This window comes from Poecilia reticulata, chromosome 2, assembly GCF_904066995.2.
Source record: "Poecilia reticulata chromosome 2, P_reticulata-male-v2, whole genome shotgun sequence".
NCBI classification, from domain to species: Eukaryota; Metazoa; Chordata; class Actinopteri; order Cyprinodontiformes; family Poeciliidae; genus Poecilia; species Poecilia reticulata.
The window spans coordinates 24,959,148-24,979,483 of record NC_088831.1 but is presented as its reverse complement, the minus strand read 5'-3'; the positions used below and the strand labels follow the sequence as shown (position 1 = coordinate 24,979,483).

Here is a 20,336-nt window from a genome sequence, read left to right as displayed (position 1 = left end):
TTTAAGTTGCCAACAGCAATTTATTACAATACTTGAGTCTGAGTGTTGAATTATGCTACATAAACTTTATGCTTTGTAGAACATCTTGCAAATGCAAAGCTGACCACTTTCTTGTGGAGTTAGTGACAATTTGAACTTTGCTAAAAAAAAAAAATGTCAACAGTTGCCTTTGCTGTAAAAAGTGACACAGCTTTGTTTGGATGATGCATTGTTAGCAGTTTCTTTTTAAAGTATTGATTACAATTGTAGATTTATTGTACATCAATTCATCAGATGTAAGGTCCAATGCTGTATGCTAGACTTTTTTTTTTCCTTTTTAATGAGAGGTGAACAAGATTGAATGTCTCACAAGAACAAATCAATTTTTCCCATCTTTGACTATTAGGCAACTACTAGATCTTTCTTAGGTCAGAAATGTTTAGCTTAATAATATTGACATCCCTCAGGTTACCCAGGTGGAAGATATCAGAAGTCTTCCTATATAGTGCAAAGGGCGGGAGGGGGAGAGGGGGGGGGTGTAAAAAAGCAGAAGTGGAGCTTCTCAAAGTTTTTATGAAGCTCTGTCAAAGATGCCAGCCTTCTGATGTGAACTCTAACATCCCTGATGTGCTTCTTGGCTCACTCTACAGTTCTCCTCCTCTTCAAAGCCTTTACACTTCAAAGCTGGGAATTCTCTTTTCAACCCTCTGGTCCAACTGTGCGAGTTTGCATGTATTCTCTATACGGAGCCAAACTCTGCCATCCAGGATTCGTATTTTTCCAGGTCTGCGGCAGAGACGGATTTTGAGATCTTCTTCAGAGTCGTAGTGAAATCCTCCATGGTGACGGGCATCTGCAGCTCGTCTTTAGACAGGGCTCGTATCTCCTCCGGGCTCAGGCCTTGGATTCGACGACGCATGGCCATCATGGATGCATCTCTGATGCAGACACGGCAGAAAAGATGGTTACTAGATATCCCGGAACTCAAGTGTTTTAATAGTTAAATGTTCAGAAATAAGATGGGGCGGTTTCTATGAAGAAATGCTGCCTAAAGCTAGAGGCTGTTCCTAGATGAAGTACACAAGGTCACTGAAGCAATGATTTCAGAAATGAACAGAGATAGTTTCAGAACAGAACATTCCTGAAATCCCCTGCACAGCTTTTGCAAAACAAATCCACAGACCAACAGAAAACTAAATCTATTTACATAATATTCATTTCCGAAAATGGAAAAGAGAGATGTGAGAGTGGTGCACCTCTCCCATCTGTTGCTGGGAACTGCCAGTTACGTGGTTTAATGACAACCTTTTTTTAACCATTTCCTTTTTTACAAGAAAGTAAAAAAGTTTTCCGATCGGAAAGAAACACAAGTAATAGAAATATTACGAGAAATGAGTTGCTCAAAAATATTTTGTTTTTGCATAAAATTAAGTTTAATCGCTAAGCATTAATAACAGGACTTTTATTTCAGCACTAGTAGGAATAATTTCTGTTTTTCTGTTTTAAATAAAACTTTGTAGATAATTAAACATTTTTGCTGAATTTATTTATTTTTTTTGGTAAAAGCTGAAGCTGGTCATTAAGTGACAAGAATTTAAAATAGAATTCATGTCGGTATATTAAGGTTAACTACGTAAAACAGACTAATAAATGTGGGGGGAAAAAAATCAAATAACTAAATTTATTTGTGATTGGTTTCCAACATAGAGCAGAAAATAAAAAATAAAAATGAACAGTCTGGTTACACGATTCTGAGTGCTGGACTGAACCTCTAGATTTTCAGCCGTCAGTACTCACCTTGGGTCAGTCACATCATACTGCAAATCCTTAATGTGATTTACCGAGTTCTGTTGCATAAAGAGTTGTTATGTGTGGGTTTTTTTAATCAAGAATTTTAAACAAGCTGGATTTTTATTGGGATTTTACATGGGAGAAAGGTCAACACAATGAAATGAAAAATTGTGAAATGGATTCAATGTTTTCAACATATTTTTACACCTAAATATCACAAAACTGTGTGGTGCCTTTCTAGTCAGGCTTCACAACTAGAGAGTGAAACTTTTGCCCATTTGTTTTGTGTAAATCAGCTCGAGTTCAGTCACACAGGATAAAGAACCTCTGTGAACATCAATTTTCCAAGTCCGGCCACAGATTAGATTATGAGTTAGATTTTCCCTGAAGCTCTGGCTTCATGTTTGGGCTTGTTGTGCTATTGGAAAGTTAGCCTCTGTCCCAGCCTCTAACTGATCAGTTTTCATGTCCTTGCTGATAAATGCCAACACCACTGTGTGCGAACACATTTTACAACTGTTTTAAAGAAGGTTCCGAATACTAGAGGATGAAGTTTAAGACAGCATTCACATTGCTGTGTATTCTACAAGATAGATCTTCAAGCGTAACATCTGATCAAGTTGTCCCGAGTATGTACAAACCTGCAGACGTTGGTGATGTCCGCTCCCGAGTATCCCTCAATCTTTTCCGCTATGAGGTCGAGGTTGACGTCGGGAGCCAATTCCACTTCCCTCAGGTTGATCTTTAAAAGCTCCACACGGCCCACAGCTACATGCGGACAGAACGGGTCAGACGTTAAGGCGAGGCTTCAACAGGGAATGGATCCATCAGTATGCGTCGTCCTCGTCTTGTGTGGAAACGAGTTGGACGCCGGTGGCTTGAAAGGTCACCTGTGGGCAACGGGATGTAGATCCGCTTCTCCAGCCGTCGCCGCAACGCCTCGTCGATGTCCCAGGGGAAGTTCGTGGCGGCGAGCACCATCACCATTTTAGAGGGGTCATCGTTTTCCAAGGCTCCGCCAACACCTGAAAAACTCGCAGAATTACAAATGACGTTTTACCAAAGTAGTTCTAATTCTAAAAGTATAAAAGCTCACATTGTGGCAGGTTTTATACTGTGAATCCACTTTTTTTTTTTCTTGGCTGATCCACTCAATGAACAGCTACAACACACAACACCTCCGCCCCTGTGGTCCACTAACCGTCCATCTGAATCAGAAGTTCTGATTTAACACGCCGGCTGGCTTCGTGTTCGTCTGACGTCCCTCTTCTGCCACAGATGGAGTCAATTTCATCGATGAAGATAGTTGTTGGAGCGTAGAATCTAGCCTAAGGAAAAAAAAAGAAGAAAAAAAAAGATGAAAACAGTTTTTTATACATGCATGCAGAGACAGGTTGGAAATGTTTAATATTCCAGCCAGTAAAGCAGTCTGCAGAAACACTCACCATTTCAAACAGCAGGCGGACAAGTTTCTCTGACTCGCCCCTGTATTTGGAGGTGAGGGTGGAGGAGGACACGTTGAAGAAAGTAGTCCCACATTCTGTGGCCACGGCTTTGGCTAACATTGTCTTTCCGGTTCCTGGAGGGCCAACCATTAGTACGCCCTGAGGAGAACGATGTAAAAAACGAAAATAATCAGATAAGACTGTTGCAGGTAATTGAAGGTAGCTGATCGGCAGTCACACTGGGAGGATCTACAATCCAGGGCTGGGTGCCTGAGGATGACTCCTAAACGTAATTGTTATGAAGGGATAACATAACAATGATGCTTCCTCACTCAGAGGAAGCATTTCCATCATCAGAGTTTAAAACGACGAGCTTAACTAGAAAATCTGATTCCAGAAGCTGGAACTAAGGAAACGCAGCCTTTTTTATCGTTTCACTGGTAACAAAAGAATTTTTTCCATGGAACGTATTGTAAAAATAATGATTTAAATCTAAGTCGCGTGCACAGCAGACACAGTCACTAGCTGAATATTTGTCTCTTTTAAGCCACTTGTCAAATTTTTCCACCATCTACAAACATGCACAATTATTTGCATTTGCTACTCTATTTGGGTTATGGAGAGACAGTATTGCATTGTTAAATTGGGTTAATACATTTTAACTATTCTGTTTAATTGTGTTGGTTTGTCCCTTCCCACTTCCAATTTTTTTTATTTGATTGGTAAAACAAAACAAAGAAATCACCTTGAAATCCTCCATCTGTGGCACTGTGTCCAAGAGTTTTGCCACCCAGGATAAAATTGTCTTGTTGAAAGTACTCATAGGCCACAATTAGGAATTTTAAAACAAAAAAAACAAAATATAAAGAAAAAGCAGCATTCTGGTAATAAGATAAGAAAACTGTTTAACTGCATCTGAAATGCCAACCGCATATAGGAAAACAAATATTAGATTTTACATATTAGACTATACAGGAAGTGTTTTAGTTCATTTGTATGTATTGAAGTCTTAAAATTCTAGCCACATGTTTACAAACGGAAAAGACTATCAGCATAATGGTTATAAACTCCAAGGACAAATGTGGCTGAATGTTAAAACTAATGACACTCTCCTTCTGAACTAACATTTTGCTCCATTTGCAGCATTCTAAGAGAAATAAGCACTGCTTTGTTTTCAGCCTGAAATGCTTACGTATGTGTGCATACAGTAGAAAAACGATAAGAACTGAGCTCTTGTAAAACACAGTAAATTGTTGACTCTCAAATGGCAGGCCTGAAGGGAAAAGGTCTCACATGATGAGGCTAAAGAGAGGCCGACACATAAGATGTCGACAGGGAGAAAACATGGGGGTTCAAACGATTTAGATAAATTACAATAAAATAGATTAAAGCAAAGAAGTTGGGCGCAGCACATATAAACAGAGCCAATCCACTCATCTCATACATGTCTGGCATTAATAAGTACTTGGAACTGTGTGAACACATCATGCACGAACAAATTCATTCATAAACCTAAAATATTTTCAAAAACTGTATGTGACAAACCTAAAAACACAAAGTAGTGTACATTTTACAAAGGTAGAAAGTGATACATAAACCTTTTTGCCAAAAATATGAAAAGAATGTCAAATTCATCTCTGAATGTTGAGTCGATGCTTTGCAGAACCAGCTTTCACTGCAAGTCTTTTGGAGTATGTTCATTGACTGAGGCTAAAATTTTGCAAATCATTTTATTTAGGTATGTCAATCTAATGGGGGAAGATCAATAGAAATGCATGTCACATCTTTCAGATTTTTATTGGTAACAAAATAAATAAAGTAATATAAACTGAAATGAAAACATACAAAAAAAATTTAAAAATTCTAAAGGGGTATCAATATTTTTGACGGTGCAGCAGACCTACCTTCCACGGTCGACGAATTCCCTTGAAAAAGTCAGGCATCCACATGGGCAGCACTACAGCCTCTCTCAGAAGCTTCTTAGCGTCTTCCAAATCAGCAATATCATCCCTACAAATCACAGAAAAAAAAATAGTCAGAGAGCAGAACAAAAAAAAAAAAAAAAAATCGATCAAAATAGCAAAACATGTAAAGAAGTACACACGAAACCCACCAGTGTACATTAGGATTGCGGGAGACGATGTCTCTCTCTAGTGAGTCCACCAAGTCGCTGTCATACCCAGTACCATCAAACTTCTTCTGTTCTCCTTCCGCCAAAGGATCCACTTTCTTACCCTGCTGAAAAAAAAAAATGTTTCCTTTAACACCCTATGTTAATTTACTGGTCAACCGAAACATGAGCAACAGCTGTCAGACCTTATCATCTTTGGCCTTTGTGGCTCTGTTGGCCTGCCGCTCTGCTTTGGGGTTGGCGTGAACGCGTCCTCCTGCTCCTCGGTGCTGCATGCCAGGAGATTCCTTCCTGTGCTGCTTTATTGCGCTGTTAGGCCTCTTTACCACAACAGGATTCCTACAAATACACAGATGGTTAAACATACCAACGATCATTTCTGATAGGCAAACAGTGGTGGTAATAATAATAAACAGGAAATCACCCCCCAACATTCAAAACCAGATCTGTAAGTGGAATAGTGATGTAGTGGAGACTATAGAGATAAAACCCGACTATGCAAAATCCCACACTGTGGAATTTAGTGTGTCGTTTTGTCACATAGTCAATTCAGGTACAACGTCACTCGCCTGTGTTCCACTGGGATGGGTGGGGGCCAAACTGCCGGGTCCTCTGGCCGCTCCAGAGGGACAAGGATGTCGACTGGTTTCTCGGACTTGAAGCTCTCAAGTGTTCCCATGATGCTTTTCACCTGCTCATATTCCTCTGTCAGTTCCTGTCTGAGCTGCTCACACACAGAAGGAAGAAGATTATTTATTTTAACTTAATCTTAACATTAAGTAAAAAAAAAAACAGCCTCTAATGTGTGTAGGCATGTTTGGACAAGTGAAGTTTAATTTACAGATTCAGGAATATTAGCAACATATGATTTGAACACTTGATAGCTGGAAAAAAAAAAGCTACTGACAGAATCTCTACCTATGGTTGTCAAGTCCAAATTATTTTTAAGGTTAGTACAAATACATAAACTGTGAAGAAATGGACAACAATGAGTCACGATCAGTTCCATTTACATCAAGTTAAAACAGAACGAGTCAAGGAACGACATCCAACCCAACTTAATTGGTCGAGTTTGAAAACCAGTTGAGTTTGCTAACTGATAAGATGAGTGGCCATTCTAACAAATATTAGCAGTTTAAACCAATATCAATGTATTTCTCTACTGTTTGCCACTGTAGCAGCATTGTAACTGATTTGATAAGATGCAAATTATCAGATGATAATTTTTCCACCAAAGCTATCAGGTAAATGTACATGTCAGGCAGCCATATTGGATTTTGAGGTAGAGGTGAGAAACTTCTGACGTTTCCACTAAGAAGTCTAACTTCTAGTGGCATTTTTGTTTATTTTTCCATCTTAAAACTCAAAAATTACAACTTCGGAGTAAATATGTGACAGAAACGATTTGTTTTTCTTTTTACAGCATAACACAAATAAGTCCATATCCTATAAAAAGTACTATTTTAAAACGCATTTCAAAACGGAAATCTGGGTACAGTATTTACTGAAGTGGTAGCTGTTAGAAAAAGTCTTGAGAATCTCTGCTCTGAATGCATCGGTCTTGATCCAAGAGCTCTTTGTGCTGTACTTTTATAGCAACCCCTAAGAAAAATCACTTTTGTAGCTTTATGTAATCACAGCTTTCTTCACTCTTCAGATGTTTTCAACAGGGCTTCTACCCACTTATGTTGAGTGGCTACTGGATGTCTGTCTTGTTTCAGATTCGCAGGGGATGGGGGTGCGGGGGTGGGGTTCAATGCTCTGTTCATGATCTGGGGTCATTTCCTGTTGTGTTGTCCAGCTCTCCAACTGAGAGAGAGTCAAGCACAAGGGACTCTTTTACTCAGCTCAGGGAACTAATTTAAATTCACAGTGTTAACAGTTACAGCTTAATCTTCCTCATGCATTCCTGTATTTTCACAAATTTTATAAATGTATAGTCTTTTTATTATTTAGTTTTATTTATATTTCAAAGTCTTTAGAAAATGTGCATAAAATTAGAAAGAAAAAAAAACATTACAGGGTTCCTGCAGATTTTCCATGTTTTTCAGGCTGAAATCAGCTTGGGCATTTGGCCAAAGTGCAAGTACAAAAGTTATTTTTATGTCCAGTTAGTGACAACTATATATATATATATATATATATATATATATATATTAGTGCTCTTGCTTTAAATATACCCTGCAAATTCCAGAAATGGTAAGGATGAACAGACAGATGGATTGATATAGAGAAGGACAAATTGATGAGAGTTGACAGACAAAAGTTGAACAAGTAGATGGATGGAAGGATAGACGCATAAGGACAAGTGTATGTGTGAATACTTGGACAGATGGATGGAAAAATGGCTTTATAGGCTGCATAAGAACAATATTGGAAAAACTCCTAGAAACCCAATAACCAGCATGTTAGATGGGAGATCATGACTTATAATAGAACCAAATATATATCTAGCCTGACAGTAAAAACCCCCAAAAACCTACATTCAAACAATGCAAAAGAAAGGAAAGTAAGTAGTAATCCAGGGTGACTCCTGTGCCTTTGTCCTGCTGATCTGCAGTTTATTATCAATGCAAAGTGAAAGGGAAGGTTGACTGACCTGTTGCCATTTAACTTTCAGAGCTGGATCTCTGAGGGACTGAGAGTGCTTGTGGATCTGCTGAATCACGCCTTGGTAGTACACCACGGAGGAGTCATAGTTTCCAAGCAGGGCATACTCACGGCCCTTCTTGGCGTTGTCACATATCTCTGCCAAATTCATGCTTCATACACAGCTGCAAAGAAAAACACGCAATTTCCTGAATTAACTGCGCGATTTAACAACGAGTTTGCACATTTTAGCTACTGAAAAGTCCCCGGAACTCTACAATAATTCATTAAGTCTCATTAATGTTAAATGGTCAAAAGATTAAATTAATTATGAAGCTTACTATCAGTTACACAGCAACACCTGCTACATGAAAATAAGCTAGCTGATAAGAGACGCTGATTTGCCTTTCTTTTTTAACGCGGTGATCAAACAGCACGGAAAACTGCAACAAAAGCAATTCAACACCCAAATTACTGTACGAACATATTTACACCTGCTTTTACGTTAGCTTTGTGCTAACTCGCGGCCAGACGGCGACAGACAAAACACAAATTCAACTGGCCGCCGTGTGTCAGTAAGCAATCCTCCCACAGAACGTTAAACACACATGCAGACAATGACAAGAGACACGTACCGTGCATTTAACAATACGTTTTTTGTGAAAGTGTTCTTTACACCTGCACAAAATGCGGCTGTTGGTGAGGTAGTTAATGAATTAGCAGTCCAACGCTGAGCAAGGTGTTACCATGGCCGCAGAGAGACGCCGCGTGAAGAACATGGACAGTCTCGGTTCCCGCGATGCTTTCACTTGCGCGTTAAAAAAAATGGTAAAGAAGAGAGCACAGCACATGAATGAGAGATTATCAAGAGAATGGCTAATTGGGAAGGCAGAAAAGATAAAGAATCGATGGAGAAGGTGCATTTACATTAATATTCCACATGTAACGAGTCTATTCATTTTTAGTGACTGGACTGAATTGAAATAATTATTTTTTTACGTGGTTTATTAAACGCCTCATCAGGGCTATTGCTACGCAAGAGATGACCGCTGGTCGTCGCTGAAAATAGGTCAAATATTAAAATCTGGGTGAGACAGTCTCAACATTAGACCCATTTTATTTCCATCCGTCCATTTTCCGCCTGTTCTTGAAGGGTCGCCAGGGAGCAGGTGCCCATCTCCACTGGCGAGAGGCGGGGTACAACCTCGCCAGATCATCACAGAGGCACAAAGGACAAATAACCAGCTTACACACTTACACTTTAGGTCAATTTAGAGACCAATTAACTAACAGTAACATGTTTTTGGATGAAGCTGGAGAACCAGGAGAGAACTCACGCATGTACTGAGAAAACATGCAAACTCTAAAACAGAAAGATCCCAGGCCAGGATTAAAACTCAAGACCATATTGCTGCAAGGCAACGTTGTTACCACTGTGCTGCCCGCCATATAATAGAGCTTATCGGTCGTGACAACAATAACACAAAAGTTCATTTATTTCCATTTAATTGTATATCTAACTGGTGACATCATTTTAAAAGTAAATTAAAAAGTAATATTTTTCAGAGCCCTGTTCCTGCATTAGCTCTGAAAGATAGTCTAGAGACATTTTAACTACCTATTAACGTTCACATTCACTGCAGCGCTCTTTTTCTGTCATTGCAGCTGGAGTATCATGAGCAGTGGTGGTTCTTGCATGAATGCTGCCCCTCACTCAAACAAGACCCCCAAAGAAAGCCAATTTAACTGAAAGTCCATAGATATAATACAATGAATAAGAAGCACTCCTAATACAAGTCCAGGTTTTACAAGTTTCTATACATCATGCTTTTCACAATTTTACTTATTGCAAGAAAACACTGAAAACACTTTTTTTTTTTTTTCAAAAATAGAAACAGATTCCATAAATTTTGCCGTTTTTAACACGTAATTGTTCAGTGTATAATAAGCAAAATACCATGCAAAATACCATGACTAATGAGGCCAGATGTTAAACTGGGGATGAGTAAATCCAGTTAAAACTCCATGTAATAAAATAACCACTGGTTCACACCACAAGGGGGTGAACCTGTTCCTACTAACTGGACATACAATTGAGCCTTAGAAAACTCTTTTCACACTCAACTTACAGAATTTAATAATTTTATTTATTTATTTATTTTTGCTACACTCTCTGCATGCTGCTCTGGGAAGAGATCTATAACACCTCATCGAAAACCGCAACTAAACCACAGCCTAGTGGGATGATGTGAGATGCTGGTAGGGAGGAGCGACTTTGGTTTCAGTTTCTCCAGAAATTGCAGTCTCTGCTTGGCCCATTTCACAATAGCGGTGATGTTCTTCGATCAGCGCGAGGTCATCAGAGATCCGCACTCTGATAAATGAAATGCCATTCACTTTCTCTCCTGGAAGGGCTCTGATGCCGAGGCTTTTGTGTTTGGCTCATGACCTTCAGAGCTAGACGATCGTTTCCTTTGTTTTGTCCTCATTGAGGTCGCCCCTGCATCAGCCCTCTAGCTGTTTTGGCTTCCAATACCATGAAACGGTCCCTCTACTTTGATATCATCTGCACATTTAATGATCAAAACAGAGCCACATTGATTATAACAATCACAACACTGCACTGATCCAAAGGTTTCAGCTCCCTTTATAGTTCTATAAATAATGCATAGCAAAGTGTGGATTTTTTTCCCATCACTCAGGCTCAAATAGTCAAATTGTTATGCTTTTGTAACATGTTTAAGCTGTTTACATGCAACTTAATAATCAGTCATGTTTGATACATTTCGTGTTGATTTCTAGGAACTACAGCTTATTCCAGATATGTTTTGCAGGTCAGCTGTATGGATTTATATTTTGTACCTACAAAGTAGCAGCATTTTACCACTTAACATTGATACGTATCATTATTCTAGACTTGTGTTTGCAATGCATACAGAAAAAGAAATTGATTGCAAATTTCACCACAGTTCCATTGTCATTCTATCTGCTTTGGTGACTTTAAACACTTTATTTTCATTTTCTGTCCAGCAGTCTGCATTGTAATTCAATGACGGAACATAATTCTGCCAGAGAGAGATTGATGTAGGCATTTCTTGTCGATCATAATCGTTTCCTGAAGTGCAAATACTTGACACATGTCCACATTGACTCATGCATTTTGTAGAAGTATCGGTTAAACTTTTGCTCCTACCGATCGGTCTTTGCTGCCATGACCATGACCTGTGCCTCACATCAACCAGAGAGCATTTTAGAAACAACAGAAAGCTTCTTTCTACCTTTTAAATACCGCTCACTAATTTGGTGACAATGTTGATTTTAAACAGATGTACAGACGGATCCCGTGGCCTTTGTCCACCCTGGTGAGCCCACAGCAGACCTTAGCACCGACAAAATGTCGTTTCCTGTTCTCTCTGGTTCCTCAGCTCCCTAACAGAGCTCTCACTCAGCTGCTTCAGTCTCAGGGGCTTGTGGCTCTTCAGCCGATAAGCTAAAGTCAGAAAGATGGCGTCAACATGCTCTTTCTCAGCGGCGTCTTTGGCCGAAGTCTCGAACAGGGGGAAGTTGTAGCTGTCGGCCAGACAGTGGGCGGCAGAGGCGGCCACCTGCCGATGTTCCCTCAGGTCACATTTGTTTCCCACGATGATGCGCGGCACCAGGGGCCCCACGGAGTGTTTGCTGCACTCTTCAATCCACTCGGGGATGCTTTCGAAGGATGGCAGATTGGTCACATCATACACAAAGATGACGGCGTGAACGCTGCGGTAGTAGTGCTCCACCATGCTCTTCCTGAAGCGCTCCTGACCCGCTGTGTCCCAAATCTGCAACTGGAAAAGGAGGCAGAAGCAGATTTGTTGTTCAGCGCGCACAGCAAGAGCGACGCCATCGTTTTCTTACCGAGCAAGCGGGACGAGAAAACAAACGTCTGGTTTGCGGAGTTTGGTTTCAAGAATCCGTATTATAATGATGATGAAAGGCCTTTGAAATGTGATTTGGGACTGAGCTGGTTGACAGTATTTTGTCGTAGCATTTATAGAAGAAATAGAAACTACGGCTGAAGCAACTAATTGTGATTAATCAATTATTAAAATAACTGTCAACTAATTTAGTAGAAGATTAATTGTTAACTGGCCAATTTTTTTGTAGACTCAACAAAGGCCAATTGCTGGGGAAACAACCAATATACTTATTAAGCTAAAACTTGCACTTCCAGCATAAAAGCAAACGTAAACAGAATAGGAATAGAAAGGTTTAAATGAAAGCAAATCCACGAATTAGAATGGCCTAGTCAAAGTCCTTACAAAATGGATGTCTATAGATGCTTTCCTTCCTATTTGTCTGAACACAAGACCGTTTGTGAAGAAGAATGGGCATTAACACAAGTCTCTAAATGCACAAAGCTGGTAGAGACAAGTCCTAACACATTTTTTTTTTTTGGAGGTTTAGCGTGTAAGAGTCAAAGAAAACATATTTGTGTTTGAGACTGTAACGAATACTGATATTTTTGCAAGGCATTGTGTCATGAGATGTAGCACCTGTTTTCCTTTGATGAGAACATCAAAGAGAAAACTGTTGAATGAACAGTTCTAATTATAGACTTTTGTAAACAGAAAAAAAATGTCAAAGTAAAATATAAAAATCTTAAATTGTGGAATGCCGTAGCCCATTAGCCCCGTTTTTCATTAAACAAACTATTATTTCATGTGATGACTAGAACGCTTTTCCTCCAATCTTCCAATAAAACCCAACACACCAGACAGAGCCCGTTTATCGTTTCTTGTGGATAATTATTAACGTGTGTCACCTCACCTTGATGATCTCTCCGTCCAGCACCACCGTCCTCTCCCTGAAATCCACCCCGATAGTTGCCTCTGGGTTTTTCAGGAAAGTGCCCCCGCAGAAACGGTAAGTCAGGCACGTCTTCCCCACGTTTGAGTCTCCTATGACTATTATCTTGAAGATTCGTGCCTTTCCACAGTCATGCTCTGAATGAGAGGAGAGCTCCAGGGAATCATTCAGACTGAAAACTGTGTCAAATTCTTCCTCTGGTTTGTTTTCTATTGCCATGGCTCATCTCGTTGCTGTCTGGACGGCGGTAAGATATCGCGAGAACTTAGAAAAGCGTCGCTAGATGTCACCCGTAGCCAAGAGGAAATAATTGGAAATACGCAAAATCTGTCTGAGGTTATTGTTTTGGTGTTTTGGGAGTTCTTTGAGGTAAATTAGCAAACGGACTGTGCACATTTTACATGCAATGAATGATGAAAAAGAACATCACTTGTATTGTTTAAATTAAATGAATTTTTATTTCATTTATACACTAAAACATATTTTTTAAATAGTTTAATGAAAGACTTCCACATATCTTGGGTAGTTGAAGGAGTTGCTTTTCTTTATTCTTTTTCACATTTTGATTATATTTTTTAATTTATACTGCCATATGGAAAACTATCATATCTCAAGGTCATACAGGGGTAATCTAATCTTGGCCCACCCCCATATATATATATATATATATTTAAAATTGTGCAGTATGAGCATGTGTGGGCTCTATAAACACTAAAGTTAGTCAATTTCAAGTTTTCATGGTTATTTCAGATTTTTAATATGTGACTATATTTTACCCATTTAGAGGTAAAATTGGTAAAATTCCAATTTTACCTCAAGAAAAACACTAATAGTCAGCATGGGTTCTATTTTATTACCAACTGATCAAAACATGTCACAAGGTCCATCTTTTGTTTAAATTCATTGTTAAAACTGCTGTAATTTATTTTTTAGAAAGCCAGTTTTCCATGTTAACACATGGTTCTCTGTACTGTATTTCCATGTACTGATCAGACTGTGTCAGAAGTCTACTTCAAAACATGTGGTTTAATACAAAAGACCCCAAAATGACATTTTCTAGATATGTTGGACACAAGTTTATTTTTGACATATACAATAAAATCACCTCCTAAAAAGTAAATGTAAAAGTAAAATGTAGAGTCAGGCTAACACTCATCGCTATGAACCCTTTGGGTAAAATAAAACCCACAGATACTAATGTTGCATTGCTGTATGCTGACAGAAATACCGATTCATCTCCACATCATGATTGTTTAAGCAGAAGCAGTTTGTTGGTCTTGCATTTCATAAATTTTATGCTCCCAAAAGCAGTTCAATGCCTACCATCTCTCAGCATTTTGGACCAAATACTGCCGATAAAGCAAAACAAGAATAAATTTCATTTCATTTTGGAATGCAGAAATTAAATTATCCTTCTACACAAAAATCATAGATCTGAATACATAATCGCAAAATGAGCCACTCGTAATCACAACAAAAAGAAAGTCGAACATGGCAAGAAGGCTTCTGAGCCAAAACCTGAGACTGCGGCAAAACACTGACTTTGTGGTTTCAAACTAAAAATTTTACAACCACTTGCTAAGCGCAGAATCACATCATCTGCATAGAAAAAGCCCCGTTTTTCGTCCAGTTTAGTTTGGAGTCATAAACGAGAGGCACTTAAGCTGCCAGACCTCAATATTCTGATTTTACACCAATCTGAAGCTGGCGTGCGAGTGTATGTTCAAGTTAAACACAAATTTGATCAAAAACATGTCATTATGGAAAAATTCTGAGTATAAATAATTAAAAACTACCCTCTATAGGTGTCCATATGTTTAAAAATAATAAATAGGGAAAAAAAGTAGTTCCAGAGTTCCCACAGCTTTGGAGGAGCCAAATGAAGTCTGGTGTTTCGCAAACAGACACAAATACATCTGAGAGATCTTAAAGCACCAACCATGAGACGAAACCACCAATTCAAATGTCTAAAGTCCACACTTCATCCCAAGTTGTTCACGTGTATGTAGGCATCAGACGATCCCACTGAGGAAACCATATAATGAAAAGGTCTGAAAAATTAACAGCTTAGGGAAAAAAAAGAAAAAAAAAAGTTGTCCCTGTGAAAGCAGGAATAACACATATATGGTAAAAGTAGTGTTCAGGTAATGGCAAGAAAAAGGTGTCAATCCCATGTGCTGGCAGTGAAAGGATGTCACACTTTTAAGAATATTTGTAAAAACCTTTAACAATGTTCTATTTTTCCCTCCCAATTCATGCCCTTGTGTGGTCTGTCATTAAACAGAGACATTTGCTGTATTTACTTAATCTCAAAGTGATATAATACTGTAAGTGGGTGAAAAAAAAAGAAAAATAACCTCCCAGTCCTTAACTTATGTGTTCAAGTTAAATGGCTGCTTTAATACTAAAACCTCACCAGTGGCAAACAAAAATCCCCCAATAAAAAATAAATAGCCATTATAAATAAACACTTCTTTTGACAAGGGAACATCGGTTCCCTACCAGTTCTCATCAGAGAACGAACTGGAGCTGCCGGAATCGGAGTCTGCATCCGTTAAGCCGTCCAGGTCCCAGTCGGCGCTGGAGCCGCTGTCGTCGTCCTCCTCCGTGGAGAAGCAGTGAGCGGACCCGAGGCACGCCGGGTACACGCGCGTCGACACGCACACGGGCCCCAGGGTGGACACGTACACCGCCATGATGTTCTTCCACGCGTCCCGAGCGGAGTCGTACTCGTGGATGAGGACCCTGTTCTTGTTGTGCTGTAGCAGTGTCTGCGTGAGGAGCAGCAGCTTGCCGCTGTGCTGGATCACCTGGTAGTTGAGCGCTCGGCTGTCGATGGGGATGTCCCCCAGCCTCTTCCACTCACCTCTTGCCGGGCTGTAGGCTTTGACCACGGGGATGTCGCACACGCAGACGATCTGCTCCTGGAAGACGCAGGCCTTGTGAAGCTTGTCCCTTCTGAGCGAGCCACAGTGGCGCCAGCGATTTCTCTTGGGGTCGTAGCAGAGCATCCTCCTTTTGTTCACCACGTACAGGTGATCGTGCAGAGCCACCACTTGCATTTTCCCCAAAGAGTGAGGCAGCGGGGCCACCAACGTCCACTGGTTCCTCTGGATGCTGTAGCACTCCACCTCCTTTAATCGGGCGTCTGTGACTGGATTTCTTCCTCCCAGAAGGTACACGTGGCCGTTCAGGTAGCCCATCCCCGAGTGGATTCTGCCCAGCAGCCTCTCCGCCAACTCCTGCCAGCTGTTGAGGACTGGATTGTACAGCCAGAAGTGTTTGGAAAGGTGGGAAGCCAAGTACAAGTTGTTGTCCGGCGTGGCGCAAACGATAAGCGACTCCATGGTGGAGCGTTTGTAATCTTGACTGCTGAGATCTTCCAAAGGCGGAGCCATGAAATACAGGTCGTCGGAGTAAGGGTCGCAGCACATGATGTTGTCGTTGGGCAGGCCAAAGAAGAGGATCATCTCCTTCGCGCTCACGCCTATTCTGTGTTTCAGTGCGTCCAGAGGCGCAGACATGGCGCAGCCGTCCTCCGCAGACCTGCTGAAGAAAGATGCCAGGTATGTCTCGATTAAAGGGCTCGCCGCGAGGCTCTCCAGGTAACACTTGTCCTTCTCGCAGAACAAGCTCCAGCGCACACACTTCAGCACCTGCAGGGTGTCCTCTTTATCCACAGGTGCGTTCACCTCCAGCCACTGCATAGCTGCAGAGCACACCGTCTTCTCACAGTCCACGTCCAAAGTATCGAGAGACAACAGTTCCTTAAACTGATCCGAGTTCAGTTCGCACAGATCCCCTCCGTTAAACACCTGATAGAAGTTCTTGGCAATGAAGGCTTGGGCGTTCTCCTTTAACTCCGGATTGTCGTAGGTGTCCGCAAACTTCAGCATCCCCACGCAGTTGGAGTGATCCAGCCTCCTGCTCATGAAGCCGGAGCAGGCTTTCCGGATGTACTCCAGCTGCAGCATGTTGGCCGCCGCGTACAGCCTCTGCGCGTTGCTCTCCGTGATGGTCACCTTGCCCGTGTAGCAGTAATCGATGATGACCGACATGGATCCAGAGTCCACGCCGCGGATGAGCACCCGCTCCTGGGCGCTCTCGTTCAGCCCGCCCGTGAACATGCTCTTGAAGTACGGGCTGGCAGCGGCCAGGACGTTGCGGCTGCACAGAAACACTTGACCCACGTCAACTCTTCCTCCCTCGCGCTGCTCCAGCGATTCCTCCTCTTCCTCATCATCATTACACTCAACCCCGATGGTAACGTCGCAGAGCAACCGAGAGTCGTACATCAGTTTCAGCTCGTGCATCAAGCCCAGAGCGTGGTTCACGTCCTCCAGCACCTCCGGACCGTTGAAGCAACCCAGCGACGAGGCCATTACTGCAAATTCGCACTTTTAACACTTTTAAAGCCCAAGTCACAAGTTGTCAGGCGGCAAACATGCTGCGTTTCTACCGACTCGTCGATGAAAATCAAACCTGGTTAAATACACTCCTGCCGAACCCTGAGTGTCCAAAAACTAACATTTCTCGGTGTCCAAATGAGCTTAGTCTCACTTCTGAATGAAATATAATCTACTAATCACAAACAGAACATCACTTCATGTTACTGTCAAAGCTTTTTCTTCTTGTTTTGATAGCAAGCAGCCAGCTACAATACTACTAAATAGGCGTCTATTGGAGTGGGCTGCTTCTTACTTCCGGAGAAAGAGTTTCAGAATAATGTGTCGTCTCTGTGAATTATCACAAATACTGCTTATTCTCCCGCTTTATTTTCATATCTTGAGTTCCTTATAATGTTCTATAATTTTATTTTACAACATTAGCTACTTTGTTTATTTAAGATCAAAACCTTTCTAACTCCAAAACAGAAAATTAAATCTCTTATTTTGAAGCCTTACTGCATGCTCAACCTGTACGCTCTCACAACCTTGCTAGAATATAGCTCAACCTTCTGATTGGTTTGCAAAACTGTGTCAATTCGGGTTAGGTTGACCGAGATTCAATTAATTAAGTGTTCAAATGATTTTATTAGAGAAATCTTATTTCCCCGTGAGAGACATAAATAATTTAAGGAACTAAATGACTAAACAGAATAGTATCGTTTGTCAGGTCCTAATAAATGGAATAGGATAAATATTGCATCATTTTTAACAACTGATGAGAGCAATAATGATGTAAATAGATACAAAATGACCAATGACCTTATCTTAAATTTACTCAAGGACAGCATAATGAAGCGAAAACTTGAACAGCACGATTTTGATTCACAAAATGTCATAAGCATAACTGCACATTTACTTTCGTCTTAACTCTGCGATGGTTAAAAGGTACAAATACATTTTAAACCCATAGTATTTGATTTCTGGGATAATTTACTTGCTTTTGGCTTTTAGTTACAAGATAAACAAATCATAATTTTTGCATTGATTAATAATATCAGCCCTAACGTGAGTGATTTCGGTAACCTCATTTTATAACAATACGTGGTTTTTTATGTACCTAAAATTGACCCCTTTCCCCAACACAACAACCTACAAGTTGTAGAAAATCCTAAAGACTAACAAATAAACTTTGAATTAAAATAACTCACTCGGAGCCCTGATAACTGCGTTGTAGCTTTATTGCAAAGTATTTATTTAGTTACAAGACAAGAAGCTCCACATAAGATAGTTGTATTGTTTGGTCAGTGATATTAATTTAGTCTATAGCAGTGTTTCTCATCCCTGGTCCTCACTGCCCCCCTGCTCTGCATGTTTTAGATGTGCCTCTATTCCAGAACAGCTGATTCAAATGATTGCATGACCGTCAAAGCCTGTTAATCACCCAGATACAATTCAGGTGTGTGGCAGAAGGGAAATACCTAAAACATGCAGGACAGGGGGGAGGAGAGGACCAGGGTTGAGAAACACTGATCTATAGGCTTAATATTTATTCATGTAATGTAAGATCAGTAATAAATATGACCAGAGATGAGTGGCTTTTGTATGCAAAAATCATGTATTTTTAGGTGAATTTGTGATTGAGGTCGTTGATTCTGCGCAGGGCGTTTTGGTTGCGGATGGTCTTATGGACGGTGATGATGAAGGGGAATGCTGAGGGCAGTTCCACCTTTTTACTCAACTTCTGATGACCCCAGTGGAGACAGCGCAGCCATTCTGCGAGGTCACGCCGACCCGCTCGCTCCAGTGCGTCTTGGAGTAATTTGGTCTTATTTGGCTTGTCCCATGACCTCTCGTACCTGGTAATCAATCCAATATCAGAAAAAAGGAGAGGTGCAAAATTTTCTAATGTTTTTTATCCCATACAGGATCCAGTGGTACAAAGTAAATGTGGTGCTAAAACTACTGACAATAAAATGTGTTAGTTTTTTTTTCTTCTTTCAAAAAGATCAAGTTCTGAAACCTGAATGCGCAGACACACACCCATACACCCACCCACACGCACCCACACACACACACACACACACACACACACACATAGTACCATCTTTCCAACATGAGCCTGGCCTGTTCGCCCTTCTCTGTTGATTTGGTGTGGAACTGATGTATTTCAGCCCTGCTGAAATCAAGTTGAGATGCCAGAACTGTCCATTCAAAACCCAGTTGTTGGGAAATCTCCTGTAGCGTACTCAGGTTGGTCACAGCATCCTGTTTTTTTTTTTTTTTTTAAAAGGCACGATAAATGCTCTAGCAATCTTAGATATAGTGTATGTCAAGCTTGTATGTCAAAAAAGGCTTAAAACTTACCTCTTGAGCTTTGTTAGGCATTTTTAGAAATACCGGCCTTCCGCTCCGGGGCCAGGATTTTAGCACGTACAGAGCAAGTTTCCCCAACAGCAGGAGAATATACTTATGGCTTCTTAACTGTACAAGGCTAAACGTTACTTTGGAGACTTCCCTTCAAAACACAAGCATGTTAAAGATTAGTCAGCTCAGCTCTTCCAGGGTCTTCGCTGCAGCAAACATCTGTCCGGTTCAATGCTCTGCCTCACTTTTACAGCCCACACCATATAAATAGTTCAACATTCCTTTTCTACATTTATTATGAAACGTATCCTGCAGCATTAAGCTACAAAAAAAAAACATATCAATCATTGGGTTTGATGTAAAGCCATTTAAAATCCACCAAATACAATTTTTTTTGTATCAAAACAAATATTTGTTTTGAATCAACGATTTGCTCAGAATCTGATCACAACACAGGATGTTTTATGCATCCTATGTAATTTTGATTGAAAAAAGAACAGAAAAATAGAACGACTATTACTGTCATGTTTAATAGTTTGTGATTGTGAATAGGACCAAAATGCAGACATGAACTAGAAATGAACACAGCAAAGGATTTAATGATAAACTTGCAGAAGTGGAACAAGACAGACAGGACATGGAACATGGACAGACCAATAGGAAGAACCAACAAATAAAAAAACAGAGGTAATATACTGAGGTGAGAGTGGAGAATGACACTGAGCACAAATGAATAAACATGGGAATTAGGAAGATAACAAACAGGCAAACTAAGGCAATGTGAGTCACTAACACAAAGAA

The 20,336-nt window shown here is 40.5% G+C and overlaps 4 protein-coding genes across 8 annotated transcripts; all 4 read right to left on the bottom strand.

The window, feature by feature from the left end:
• On the bottom strand, positions 1-8,743 carry katnal1 (katanin p60 subunit A-like 1). 5 transcript variants are annotated; one of them, XM_008433797.3, is made up of 11 exons: positions 8,567-8,743; positions 7,946-8,120; positions 5,916-6,070; positions 5,532-5,685; positions 5,329-5,453; positions 5,120-5,225; positions 3,216-3,374; positions 2,972-3,098; positions 2,661-2,795; positions 2,412-2,538; positions 1-917 (listed from the first exon to the last, which is right to left on the bottom strand). In XM_008433797.3, exons 2-11 carry the CDS (start codon positions 8,105-8,107, stop codon positions 719-721), a joined length of 1,449 nt encoding a protein of 482 aa, XP_008432019.2. In that variant the 5' UTR covers positions 8,108-8,120; positions 8,567-8,743; the 3' UTR covers positions 1-718. The 5 variants fall into 5 exon arrangements, with proteins under 5 accessions (XP_008432019.2, XP_008432011.2, XP_017159237.2 ...); XM_008433789.3 differs by having other exon boundaries at positions 8,571-8,743; XM_017303748.2 differs by having other exon boundaries at positions 5,329-5,450; positions 8,571-8,743.
• Positions 8,744-10,564: 1,821 nt separating this feature from the next.
• Positions 10,565-13,057, bottom strand: LOC103479386 (ras-related protein Rab-33B). The gene is made up of 2 exons (XM_008433774.2): positions 12,745-13,057; positions 10,565-11,762 (listed from the first exon to the last, which is right to left on the bottom strand). The coding sequence occupies exons 1-2, from the start codon at positions 13,000-13,002 to the stop codon at positions 11,316-11,318; spliced, it is 705 nt and encodes a 234-aa protein (XP_008431996.1). The 5' UTR covers positions 13,003-13,057; the 3' UTR covers positions 10,565-11,315.
• Positions 13,058-13,844: 787 nt separating this feature from the next.
• kbtbd7 (kelch repeat and BTB (POZ) domain containing 7) lies at positions 13,845-17,584 on the bottom strand. Its single transcript, XM_008433764.3, has one exon. It carries the CDS (start codon positions 17,163-17,165, stop codon positions 15,282-15,284), a length of 1,884 nt encoding a protein of 627 aa, XP_008431986.1. The 5' UTR covers positions 17,166-17,584; the 3' UTR covers positions 13,845-15,281.
• An 807-nt stretch (positions 17,585-18,391) lies between these two features.
• On the bottom strand, positions 18,392-19,948 carry LOC103479367 (p53-induced death domain-containing protein 1). Its single transcript, XM_008433751.2, has 3 exons — positions 19,536-19,948; positions 19,273-19,436; positions 18,392-19,027 (listed from the first exon to the last, which is right to left on the bottom strand). Exons 1-3 carry the CDS (start codon positions 19,554-19,556, stop codon positions 18,793-18,795), a joined length of 420 nt encoding a protein of 139 aa, XP_008431973.1. The 5' UTR covers positions 19,557-19,948; the 3' UTR covers positions 18,392-18,792.
• Positions 19,949-20,336: the final 388 nt, after the last annotated feature.